The sequence below is a fragment of the Pongo abelii genome, chromosome 14 (genome assembly GCF_028885655.2).
Source record: "Pongo abelii isolate AG06213 chromosome 14, NHGRI_mPonAbe1-v2.0_pri, whole genome shotgun sequence".
Lineage (NCBI taxonomy): Eukaryota > Metazoa > Chordata > Mammalia > Primates > Hominidae > Pongo > Pongo abelii.
In genome coordinates, this window is record NC_071999.2 from 33,411,611 (window position 1) to 33,425,070 (window position 13,460).

At 46.0% G+C, this 13,460-nt stretch overlaps 1 protein-coding gene across 5 annotated transcripts in view; it reads right to left on the reverse strand.

Moving 5' to 3' along the window:
* FLT1 (fms related receptor tyrosine kinase 1) overlaps window positions 1–12,360 on the reverse strand; it is a 192,305-nt gene extending 179,945 nt beyond the window's left edge. Inside the window, exon 1 of one of the 5 annotated variants that reach the window (XM_024230907.3) lies at window positions 11,944–12,360. In XM_024230907.3, the coding sequence (XP_024086675.1) occupies window positions 11,944–12,007 (64 nt within the window). In that variant the 5' untranslated portion in view covers window positions 12,008–12,360. The remainder of the gene's footprint in view (window positions 1–11,943) is intronic. The other 4 variants (XM_054528852.2, XM_024230908.3, XM_054528854.2 and 1 more) reach the window with 4 other exon arrangements.
* Between the last annotated feature and the right edge of the window lie 1,100 nt (window positions 12,361–13,460).

Genomic DNA, 13,460 nt, shown 5'->3' on the forward strand with positions numbered 1-13,460 from the left:
GTAGCGAATACTTTGATAGGGTATTTTTCATTGACCAGTTTTGAAGACAGAGGATGGGATGGGAGCTTGAGTGGCTGAACCACTTTTAGCTTGTATATCAACAATGTGTGTCAAATATTTCCTAACCCTCAAGAAGTTACAGGTACCCAAAGTCCATTCCAGGGCACTGCAATTACTCAATTTCCACACATATATTTTTCTCTAGTTCCACCAGAATTCCTTATGGAGAGGATTCTGAAGCCATAAAAATTTTCAAAGAACAACAGAGAAAAAAAATTTGATCTAGCAGGAGACATTAAGTGGAAGAAGAGAGTTAAACAATGTTTCTCAAAAAGAAAACAATACCATTAATCATAGATGCAGTGTTGTTGCCAGAGTTTACATTGCCTTTTAAAACTGTTTGTTTGTAATCCTCTCTAGTATATCCCTGTCTCCCCATCTGTTTACATACATTTTTGGTTTCTCTAATGCCAACTTAGAGAAAGAAAACAATCATAAAAATCCAACGGTGGATTTTTACATACATAGACACCATGCACATTTTTACATAGTATATACACCATTCCGTATAATTTCCATCTAAAGCATGTATTCATTTGACCAAACATTCCAGCTTTTTCTTTGGAGTGAAAGATAAAACTCCTCAATAGGTGGCAGGATAGGATTTTTCTCAGATTCTGGTAACGTGACAGTATTCTGGTTGAAAAAGTGTCCTTCTCCGAGTAACAGGTCAAGAAAGAAGAAGGAAAACACTATTTTCTCCTTCTTGACTTCTCGCAGGTCTATGTTAAAGGAATTATCTAAGAAGGAGGGAGAGACACAGGAGCTACCCGGCTTAAAGAAATGCTCCCAGTGTTGCTCACTGTACAAGGACTGCCAATCAAACAGGGAAATCAAAGTGACTGACAGTAACTTGTTTTAGAAAAAGGCTCTTGGATGGTTGTCTTTTCTCACAAATATGACAGTTTTTTATTCTAAACCCTGAAAACAAAACTCTTGCCTTTTTTCTTTAATTCCTAGATTTAATCATTCAAGATATTTTGAGTAAATGTTGGTGGAAAGAGTCCCTGATTTCAAAATTAAAAAGACCTAGGTTTGAATCTTGGCTTGGCTGTTCCATAAATGGGTGGCCCTCAGCAAGTCAGCAGGGTTTCCTCAGCCTTGGGGCTTCAATCCATAAAACAAAGTTACAGGTGTGCACAGTAGATGGTTAGGAAGAGACTTAATTGAGTTAACACAGAAAGTGCCCTGTGCTGAGATGTTCACATTTTTTTTCCCCTTCCCTGGGGGACAGTTAATGTCCTCCCCTATCCAATTCATGTAGCATCTGCCTTCAGGGTCAAACACTTCCAGGTCGTTCCCTGAGGTATTTTAGTTTCATTCTGGAAAAGCCGTGAGCTTTCTGGAATCTGAAAGGTGCAGAGGAGCCCACGTTGGATTCCTGGAAACCACCTGTGAGAGGGCAGTCCCAGCTTTTTCCTAGGACCTGCCTGATATGAGCTTTTCTAGAATAAAGTCCTGGCCTCATGCTGTTGTTTGTCATCTGAACTGGTTTAAAGCCATATCTAGGAGAGCAGTTTGGAAGCCCACATAAAATCATGTCCTTGATGGCTTTGGGGCTCCTTTTCTGACTAAGTTTTTTGGGAGGTCCTTGAATGCCTATGATAAGAAAACCCACATGATTAAAATTCTGTCTTATTGGAGATGTGAACAGTGTCTGCCACATACAGCAGTGGAATCTCCCAAGGCCACTTAAAGCTGGAGTAGCAGTGGCTTCTCACATTCTTTGGAGATGGCCAAACTCCAAGGATAGAAGGAGGGAAAGACTAGCACAGTCCCCTTGATGCTTTTTCCTTCTCCTCTTTTCATTTAGGCTCGAAGGCACGGTAGGAGGATCCCTAAATGTCGGGTTTGCAAGTCTGATAGACTCAGATTCAAATAATTTCAGGTTTACTTACCACTTCTGTGATCTTAGGGAAAGTATTTAATTTACCTAAGCATCAGTTTTTGCATGGTTAAGAGGACCGTACCTCTTGGGACTGAGTAAAATAATATATGTAAATCCTGTTGTGGGGTGGGGGGAGGGAGGGGGGATAGCATTAGGAGATATACCTAATGTTAAATGACGAGTTAATGGGTGCGGCACACCAACATGGCACATGTATACGTATGCAACTAACCTGCATGTTGTGCACATGTACCCTAAAACTTAAAGTATAAAAAAAAGAAGAAATATTTTTCTGTAATATTTAAATGCCTAATAAATATATAATTGAAATAAAAAAATATGTAACTCAATTACATATATTGATTGTATAGTCAGTAGGGTTTGGTTGCCTCCTTTCTCCCTTCCCCAAAGCATATCTGTCCCTGCAGTCTCGGCACCTCCAGAAAAAGGTGCTAAATCAGGGCCTCTATGATAAGAGCCCCAAGAAGCTGCAGAGCTGCCTGCATTCAGAATCTTGGGGTCAGCTGTCCTCCCTTGCTGGTGTCATGTTAGTCATCAGAGGCTGCTGCCCAGCATGGCTGCCGGGTACTCAAAACAAAATTTGAATTAAGAATAGAAAGCTCTTCTCTGGGGCCTGTTTTATTTTTTATTTATTTATTTATTTATTTTTACTCCCAGATACTGTTTAGAAGGGTCAAGACATGACGTATTTATTGTTATTTACTATAATAAGTTATTTACTGTATTTTCTTGGCCAAACTCCAGCTTAATAGCTAGACTGAAAAGCAAACATGAAGTGTTACACAGTGGTGTGGTCCATTGTGAGGCTGTGCTCCTCTCCACGCAGAGAGGCAACTGCTTCCCACCCCTTGCATCTGAGCTGGGCTTGCTTTGACCAATAGAATGTGGTAGAGCGGTGTTGTAGGCGTTCCAAAGCCTAAGCCTCAATATGCCTTACAGCTTCCACCATCACACTCTTGCAACACCGCTGCCCCCAGGGAAAGGAAGCCCCGGCCAGGCTACTGAATGAGGAAAGATCTCATGAAGAGGGAGGCCCAGCACCAAGGACCCAGTGGAAATGCCAAGGATTATAGATGCATGAGAAACCCAGGTGAGACCCGAAGGGAAACTACTCAGCTGAGCCTAGCGCAAAGGTCTAGAAGAGTCATGAAGCATAATGCATTGTTATGTTGGGTGACTAAGTTTTGGCACATCTCGTTATGTAGTAATAGATGGCAGATCCAAATGGCTATTGTGCCTCAGTCTTGTAGAAACAGTGACTGTGTGGTAGTTCAAGTGTATGCTCTTTCTGTATTTGAAAATAAAAGCACTAAAGTGGAGCTCATGCAATATTAAGAATTAAATACTCTACAGGTTACCCTGGATGCCCCCAGGAAGGGGGAAGCAGCTTGAATTCTTGGTGTTTCACAGGAAGTGTTCCCAGGACCGTGGTTTCACATGATAGGAGGCCAGCTCTGTCTCCAACCAGCAGTAGCTTTTCACAACAGTGGGGACAGAACCCTGGCACATCATGAAAGTTAGGAGGCCACCCTGCCCCAACAGGTAGAATTCAGCCACCCAAGTGGGAGCCATACTGATCCCAGCACCGGAAATGCAGATACAGAGGCCTGGATGGAGAGGAAATTTCGCAGGCATACTGGAGGAAACCAGGGCTGGACCAAGGCATGTGGGTGCCCGGGACACGCCAATAGTATGGTGTTTGCCAATATTTACATAGAGGAAAGACTGAGCACTCCACAGCATAAGGCAGAAAAGGAGGACTATTGTTAGTCCAGACAGCAATTCACTTCTGCCCCTAACGTACGTACCTCACTCGGCGAAACAGTCCCCCTCTCCTCAGAAGGCAATTTAATCTAGACTCATTGATTCAATGCCCTGGCATTTGATCTAAGTATTCTTTCTTGCACACTCTACTAACACATACTCTTCCTGGCAGGAATTCTCGTAAATAGTTTCTTCCACCTTGTCATATGTCTAGTGATGACTTAGTGCCTTCTACATTTTGGCATTTGGGCAGGTTCCTCCCATGTGGCAAGGCCTCTCAAACTAGCCCCTGGGCAGAGGTTCTCAAAGTGTGATCTCTGGAGCAGGCACAACAGCATCCCCTGGGAACTTGTTAGAAAAGCAAATTCTTGGCCCTACCCCAGGCCTACTGAATGAGAAACTCTGGGGTGGGGCCCAGCCAGCTAGTTTTGCAAGCCCATCAGTTGATTCTAATGTGTGATGAAATTTGAGGTTCTTAACCTCAGCTGTCCATTGGAATCACCCAGGAGCTTTAAAATTACCTATGCCTAGGTCCCTCTCAAGAGTTCATGATTAAATTGGTCAGGGGTACAGCCAAGACCCGAGGATTTTTAAAAGCTCTCCAGATTATTCTAATGTAGAGCCCAGGCTGGGGACCACGGCCCTAGAGAGAGGCAAAGGCTTTCATAGAAATCACTTGGCAGACTAATTCCTAATTAGGGTTTTGCTAAAGGTGGCCTTGAGTTTAAGTGGTTTTATATTTGTGTATAATAACAGCCAAGGCTTTTCATTTATGCTAGGTTCACTTTAGGCCTCTTTTAACAAAAGAATCTGATAATTGTTGTAGCTCTGCTTGTGTAGACCACATGGGTGGTTCAGTGGCTTGAGAGGAAATCCATTTGCGCTCCACCCATTAAATAGAAGGATAGAAGACCAGGCTGAGAAAAAGTGCCTGTGAGCACCGTGATAATCTGTGAAAAGGTAAAAGCATTTGTCAAGACTGGTAATGATGACAAGGAAGAATGTTAAGTGCAAATACATTCCATTTCAAGCCAGTAAGAGGCACGTGAAATGTGTGATCGGCAGCAGCACAATGCAGCAAGACAATGACACCTCCCTGACAACCAAAAATTCTGCAGGATACTTACCACTGCTGGTTTTTGCCACCAAGTCACTTTCTTTCAAAAGCAAAAGCCTTGTAGAACTTTATGGTTGAAACCTGGCTATTTAATTGCATTTTTACTATTTTCCACCAAATCCATATTTTCCAAGACCTTGATCTCGCCACCCATGATTTGGTTAACCATGGTATTCTTCAAGACCACAACCCCTGTTTACTTTGATTACAAGTCTAAGCCAAGTACAAGATTTTGTAAAGAATTTTGGAGGAGGACACAGATGTCCCAGCAGAAGGCGGCATGAGACCAACGTGGGAGCCAGAAGAGAGAGGTTCCTGGCTGGCCCAGGTCTAGTCCCTTAGTCACACACGTCAAAGTTCATCACTAGGGTGTTAGTGAAGAGGAAATGGGACCAGGTGCAGTGGCTCACGCCAGTAATCTCAGCACTTTGGGAGATCGAGGCGGGTGGATCACTTGAGGCCATGAGTTCAAGACCAGCCTGGCCAATATGGCAAAACCCTGTCTCTACAAAAAATACAAAATAATTAGCTGAGCTTGGTGGCACATGCCTGTAATCTGAGCTACTTGGGAGGCTGAGGCACAAGAATCATTTGAACCTGGGAGGCGGAGGTGGCAGTGAGCCAGGATTGCACCATTGCACTCCAGCCTGGGCAGCAGAGCAAGACTCTGTCTCAAAAAAAAGGAAATGGACCCTGACACCAGAACTGACCTTGGATCCTTTACTAAAATCAATGCTTCTCAATTTTTAATGAAAAAACAAACAAACAAAAAAAAAAGTGGGGATTTTATTGAAGTATAGGCTCTGAGTCATCAAGTTCCCAGGGGATGCTGATGTTGCTGGACCTCGGAGCACACAGTGAGAAGCATGTGTTGGAGTATGATGTGGGAATGTGCAGTGTGGGCCGGGATGGGGGTGAGGATAGGGAGGCACCAGCTTGAGCCCAAGCCATAGGATTCCAATTTTTAAGAACATGTCTCGCACCTAGCAGGGTAGTCCTGCCAGGAACCCATTTATATGAAGGGTTGAGGAAACCTCATCCTAAAGAAAGAGGAAGTTAGACAGACCAGTGTGGTCCTATAACCAAGGCCCCTATTAAAACAGAGTTGATCTGACTGTGGCCAGACCTCTGTCGTTCAGGTATGCATCTCAGCCCAGCACCCAAGGACTTGGGTTTGAGTCTAAGAGAGGGCAAGAAAGTCAAACCCTAAAATTTGAGGACTGTTCTCTCTAAAAATTGTATAACACACTGCAGGAAAAGGCTGAAGTGTTAGCACCTCACCAACAGAGGCTAAGACAGGACTTCTGCAGTGACCAGAGCCTGGCTTTGGTGGCTCACAGGCCCCAGTGAAGCATCGTGCCCACACAGGAGGGGAGGACACGAGACAGTTTCTCAAAGAGTTGAAAATCATAGCTGATCTCATACATCTCAATCGTTCACTGAAGAGGACAAATATTATCTGTTGAGAACAGTTACGTTAAGTAATCCCTTGTAAATGAGGCCAAATGAACAGGCAGGAGCACATTACTATACTGGAATAAACTCATGGAATAAATTTGTATCTGAGATTGCTTCTTCGAAATGATAGTGTGGCTACATATTCATTCATCTACTCATTCATTCCAACACTTACCGAGAGTCTCTGTACTAGGCTTTATGTTAGGTGCCAGCGATCGAAGGACAGCTAAGACATGGGGTCTCTCCCAAAGAGAAAGGACACAGACACATAAAATCCTAATAATGCAAAGTGAGAATTACTGAAGGAGGAGTACACCGCAGGGCTACAGGAGAGCAGAAGAAATGGCAAGTGCTGTCTGGGAGCTACAAGGAGGAGCTCCTAGAGATGGTGATTACTGGGCTGGATCTTGCAAGTAGGGGAGGAGGTGACACAGAGAGAGGGAAAAGGTCTTGCAGGCAGACGAGCAGCATGAACACAGTGATGAAAGTGAAGGCGCCTCTGAAGAAGGGCCTTCTTCTTCAGAGTCTTCTTCAGAGTCAAACAAAAAATTTGTTTGACTAGGGTAGAGTTTGTGTAGCTGGAACCCAGTGTGTGTGTGGAGAGAAGTGGCTAAAGACAAAGCTAGTACCATAAGCCAGAAGTATGTAAGCCACAGCTGTTCAGACAAAGGATACCAAGTGCTCATAAGGAAAGTTAATCTTCTCATCAAATCTCTTGGCATGTTACTAAGCAGCCATCATTTTGATTCTTAGTTTAAACCCCTTATGTGCGTTAAGAAAATAGAAGAAAACTTCATATTAAAAAGATGTCATTTCGAACGAAATTTTAGCACTGTAATAATGCTAGTCAATAAATATTTGAACATCTGTCTTCCGTTTGGGGAAGAGGAAATACACCAGTGAAGAAGAGATGTTGTCTGTAGCAGGAACATCAGGTTCTGTTCCTGGGCCTGTTGCTAGCCAGCTGTTGACCTTGAAAAACAGCACTGGCCTCCTCTGGGCCGGTTTTCTCATCTCTGGCATGAGTAGATTGGGTCAATGAGGTTCCATCTAGCTCTTACAACGTGTGTGTGTGTCTGTGAGACAAGATCAAGTCCCTCAAAGAGCTCAGAATTGAGGAAAGGAGCAGCAATCAGAAACAGCTTTCAGGCATCCAGCTTTACCAAGACGGATGGGAAATCCCCAGGAATTCTTGACATCTCCCCACATCCGCCTCAGTGGCAATGCAGGAAATCTAGTCCACTATCTTCAGTAGACTCAATGCAACTGTTTCCTTAATGAACCCCCCTGCAGCCCCGTGAGCTAAGTCAGAGGCTTTCTTTTCAAGCCCTCCCTCAAATACCCCATTCCTCCAATTTCCTTCCCCTCCCTCAATCTGGTATAAAATCCAGCAATTTAATCAGCAGCATGCAATTTCCACAGCACCCAAGAGTGCGAGGAACCACCAGTGATCCTGGAAAGCATCTGGCAGGAGATCTTGTCATTTCTTACAAGCCTTTCCTGTAAACGAAGGCCAATGGAGCAGAATGGACTGTTCGGTTCTACCAAATTGCTTAAACCAAATGCCACAGACGGTCTATGCTTTTAACTACTCACAGTAATATATTTTTACTTAAAAAAAAAAAGTCTGGTATGATTTCAAATGCCCTTCCTCCCCTACCTGCAATGACAAATGCACTGAAAAATGATGATATTTACTTGATACCCAACACACCCCTAACTGTGAGATCCAAACCGAGAACTAGACATACCTGGTCTCTACTAACACCAGCAGGCTTAGCATTTAACATTCACGTGCCAAGATAGCTTCTCTCACTTATTCTCCATTCTTATCCCCACTCACATACACATATCAGTTTAAAGCACTACAGAAGCTACTTACTCTGTTATTTGTTCTTGTCTTGCCCAACTGCCCAAGCCAGGTCAAATATCAGCCATAACTCTGCTGTGTAGATCTCAATAGGCTGCATAATCTTCCTCAAGGACATTACATTATTTTGGTCAATATGAAACCATTTTTTTAACACATCACTTTCAACTTCCATATTAAATAAATTTGAAGTAATCTTAGAAATGTCTCGATCATTTTTGGAAAGAACAAAGTAATTACTTGGTTTGTTTCTTAAAAGTCATGTAAAGTAGACTCAATTTTAAATAAGGGGTTTAGTATCCCTGTTAAAATCTGGAACTTTTTTAAAAAGAATAAAGCCATTTTTTAAATCAAATAAGTGTTAGTTTTAAAAACTCAAGAAATAAATAGGGGTTTAAAATGACTGCTATCCTTAGAAGAGTTAATGTAACTAGAGTTTTGAGGGAGCATCTACTTTATGGAGTTATACATTCTACTAGTGAAAAAAGCCCAAGATAAAGATGACTGCTGGCTAAGGCATCCTCTACCAGCCCATCTCTTCCAAAACAGCCTACTCAAGGCCATATTGACTGGCTGTTTAGGTACATACTACTAAAGAAAAAGGAAGTTTAATGTGATTAGCAGGGGAAACCCAGTTCATCCTAACAGCCCCAGCATCATACGGTTTCTCACCCACTCTATATACAAATATAAATAAGGTGGGGAAGAGAAAAGAGAAAGACAGACACGGTTTTCAGGCCATTTTTTGGAATCATTCATTGAATTTTGGAGTCAGAAAAGGGCCTTAGAAATCAACCACCTATACTAACGTCTTCATTTTACATACGAAAACAAAGTATCCACTTGGTGATCATTAGAAAAGAAACCAGACAGCCTATTATAGAATGTCCAACAGGGAAATTTAAAAAATGTAACAAAGTGCTAAAATATTAAGTAAAAATATTTGAGGAACTGGAGTAAGTAGTCACCTACAGTTCATTTGTAACATGATGCTTCAGTTGAAAAACTGTAGGCTGCCAAAGCTCCTAAATAATTAATATTTTGAATATGCAATTTAGACCAAAAAAAGTGCAGCTTCATAAAACCTTGGAGAAAACAACAAAAATTGTTACAAAAAATTAACTTTATTATAAGAGATTTATTACATTCAATTTGAAATAGATATTTTCATGTGCACTTTGATTTAATATTATTAATATGGACTTCCTTCACAAAATTCACAATTTCAGTATTTCCACTTAGTTATAGTAAATTGTAAACGTTAGCTGTTCAAGAACTCAAGAAAAATGAGGGCAAAGAAAAAGGTCTGTAGCTTTCATCCAGGTTGTGATACCTTAAAAGTAAGAAATGAGACTCAGAGCTGGAGAAAGAGTACTGGTATCCTTTATAGAGAAAGAGCAATAGAGAGGACTTGAAAGTATCTGAATTATTGGCATCTTTTTATTTCCCAGAAGGTCTGGAAGAGGTAAATAAACTCTTTAGAGGGGAAAGGCATTATCTTTTTGTATTACTGAGCCTCTGGTTATTTTACCTCTCAATGCATGTGCACACCAGGTATGCACACACACACAATATTAATAGCTGATAAGTATTCAAAGATTACATAGTACCTGAAGGAAGGCAGACCCAGGTTCATAATGATGCAAGAGAACTCTGCAGTGGGGAACCATGGCTTCTTACTAGACATTGCTTCCCAGATATGCAGCCTCTCAGTTGAACATGAAAGTCCCGATGCGGTTTGTAAAGTAGGTGGTAGCTGATTGTTTTACTGTAAGATGCTTGTTAACCAGACAGAGAAACTATGGGTTTTCAAAAGCACCCATGATGCAGACTGAGCTAACATGAGCTAACACAGTGTTCTGTTAACTGTCAGGTAAAGAGGTTCCCAGCTTGCCAATGTTAGTCCTTTCTTCCCAAAAAAGTGCAAATAAAAAAAAAAGAAATTCAGAGTTCCAAAACTGCTGCCCCATTTAAGTAAATTATAATCTAAGAAAAATCACAAGAGGATCCCACTCACGTTTCTGTAAAGTTTCCACCGATCTAAGATGCTTACAATTACAAAGAAAACGACGCTTCACTAAAGTCAGCATGTTTTTGAAATAAAGATATATCTATGTGAAGCAGAAAATCTAATAAATCAGGTACTTTTCCCTCCGTAATTTTAGATTCATGTAATTTACCAAGATTTATCTTTACATAATAGTCGAGTGAGGTATTTAAATTCTCTAAGCAATTATATTTTAATACAAGTGACTTTTCAAAACAAAAAATGTATTTGTGAAATAGAAAATACAACATTTTATTTAATATAGTTATGTTAGCAGCTTTCCCAACCTACAGTGAGCTCTCAGAAGTTACCACTTCGCCCTGTCTCCGGGTTTAGTAGTTTCACCAATCTAATTGGAACTATTACTTGTTACTTGGAAACTGACGGTCTAGTTAGTCTTCCCACTGAGAAAGAATATTTAATTATTACTGCTTTTTGGGTTTAACAAGCTTTTTGTTGTTGTTGTTGTTGTTGTCCTAATATGCTCCATCCCATTGACTTTTCCTCCCGGGAATCATTGCAATGACTTATTTTATACTACTATATTTTATTTCATGTTTTACCTTTTCTCCACGACGCTTAAAAGAAAGGCGCTCCGAAATCTGGCTCTCTGCGCCCGGGGGAACGAGACACAAGTCTCCGCCACTCTGCCCCACTGAGCAGAGACTGCGAGTCCGAACCCTCAAGTTCCTCGGGGCTTTGACCCCTCGATGGCGGCGGTCTAACTGCTGGTAAAACCTTCGGCCCCTGACGGTTCCACCGCCCGTCTCCCAAACGCCCAGCGAAGGCTGACTTAGGTGGCGGGCGGACCTCATCGATTCCTCAAACCGCATCTTTTGGTCAAAATCGCCCGCCCTCTCTTCGCTCGGATTTTAAAGGCTAGACTTGTAAGTCAGTAACTTAACGGTATTTGGGCCCTGGGCTGTCCTCGTCGGTCAGGGTCACTGATGTCGGCGACACGGACTGGACCGCGCACCCCGCCTGCTCCCGGCAGAAGCCCCACCCGGGTGGCTGAGCGCAGCGCACTGGGGCCCCGCGGTCAGCGAGCGGCGGGGAGGAGCGGGCGCTCGCCGAGCGTTCCCCGGGACAGGCCGGCTCGGGGACCCAAGCGGGTCATGGGATGCCGGCGCTGGCCCTCTCCTGAGATCCTCCTGCTCCCCGCAGGGACGCGTCCCCTCCAAATCGGCTCCCCTCCTACACTCTCGCGGCGTGAGGTCGCGGCCAGTGCCCAATATCACCAACGTCCCGGCCTCAGCCCAGCCCCCGGCAGCCTGGCAGGCTTTCAGGAGCCTCTGCTCCCGGCTCCGGTGGACCCTGCGTATCTGCGCCAGGCCCCCTGGGAGCGGGCTCTGGGTGCCAGGCAGGTCCCGGTGCGTGCTGCTCCTAGTGCCCAGGGCCTCGGCAGTGAGACCCCAACCAGACAGCTGGATAAGGGATCACCGATCCTGTCGCAAACGGACAGCCCCAGCGCGGACCCAGTCTGAGCGCTGATGCTCGCGGGTCCAGGCCAGCCACTCCTCGAGGCGCTCCCTCGGAGAAAGGGCGCAGCGGCCCCAAGCGTGCCCGCTGCAACTAGTGTCCCAGGTTCTCGCCGTAGCCAGCTTCCCCGGGCTGCAGCCTCGTCCCCCCGCGTGCACCCCGCCCTGGCCTCGGAGGCTCTGCCCTCCGGCCGCCCCATCGCAGCCCGCCTCAGGCCCCGGCCCCCAGCCGCGCCTCACCTGTGAGAAGCAAACAGCTGAGCAGCGCGCACAGCAGGACCCCGGTGTCCCAGTAGCTGACCATGGTGAGCGCGACGCGGCCTGCTCGCCCGGTGCCCGCGCTCCTGGCGGCCAACGACCCGGCCGCCAGAGTCCGTCCTCTCGTTCTCCGCCGCCGCCGGCCCCGCGCCCTGAGCGCCCGTCTCGCGGCTCCAGCCAGGAGACAACCACTTCCCCGGGTAATCCTCGCCGCCAGGCGCCCGCTGGCCGCTGCACCCGAGCCCCGGAGCCCGCTCCGAGCCGCCGCTGCTGCCGGGGAGGAGCCGAGAGGAGTGTCCGCCTGGCGCGCTCCGAGCCTCCCGCGGACCTCGATGAAGAGGAGCCGAGGGCGGGGGCGATTTATAACCTTTCTCCAGCCCACTTCCTACCCCGGCACCTCCTTCTGGTGACGTCAAGGGGTCCCCCACCCCTCATCCGCCTCCCCACCTACCCTCTTCTTCCTCCCAGGCTCGCTTCCCTGCGGCTACGGAGAGGGGCGGGGGCCGACGAGGGCGGGTGGCCCGGGGCCGAGCGCGCGTGGGGAGGTGCTGGCGACGCGGGCCCGGGAGCGCGGCCCCGGCAGGTTCAGGGTCTTTGCTCCGCGCCCTCTTGCCCTCGCCCCTCCTCCTGCCCATCGCGCTCAGGAAATCTTTGCAGACTCTCTCCACCCGGCTTACTCAGCTCTGGGGGCCGCCCGAAACTGGGGAAGGGACAAGGCTGAAGCTCCGCCGCCCGACCCTAGGGGCGGAAAGTCCGATCCAAGGGAAGCTGGCCGCGCCTCCGCGACGGTGTTCTTGGCACGGAGGACTGAGGCGCAGTCCAGCTGTCTCCCCTTGCCTGCTCTTCCCGCGCTGTCCCGCCGCTCCTGACCCCTTCAGACTGTCCCGAGAAGTCTAGGAAGGCACCAGAGACCCTCGGCACAAAGCACTGAACCTGGAGCGCCTGAGGGGAACTGACGCTTGCCTGGCACCTTTGGGAAGACTGCGAACCAGCTCAAGTCCCAGGGGAGCGCGTCCGTGTCCTTTTCGGCCGCATTGATGCACCCGCCCAAGTCATTTCCTCAATCTTCTGCTTCCTAGAAGCAAAACAAGGAATAACATTATGATACCTTTAAAAAGCTGAGGCGTGAAACTGCTCCTGCAACTTGGAAGAGCAGGGCACTTGAACTTTATTTCCTAAATGCTAGAAAAAGAAATCTTTCTGGTGGCAGCTTGCTACTCAAGATGAGTGACTCTGACCACAACCGGGTGAAATTAACTTGAGGCCCTAGATCATTTGCTATGACACTAATTCCACGTTGTTCCTCAATTATGTCTCCATTACCTCAAAGGCTGAAGTCGTCCTGGGCTGCACGGAGCAGCCCAGTCTTGTCTCTTTAAATACCAAAGATTTGAAAAATAGTCCTACTGGAACCCGTCAGAGGGACATAATACAAGGGACTGTGATGGCTCTTGAACGGAGCCAGCGACTCTTCCTGAAGGACTGGACTACCTCTCCGC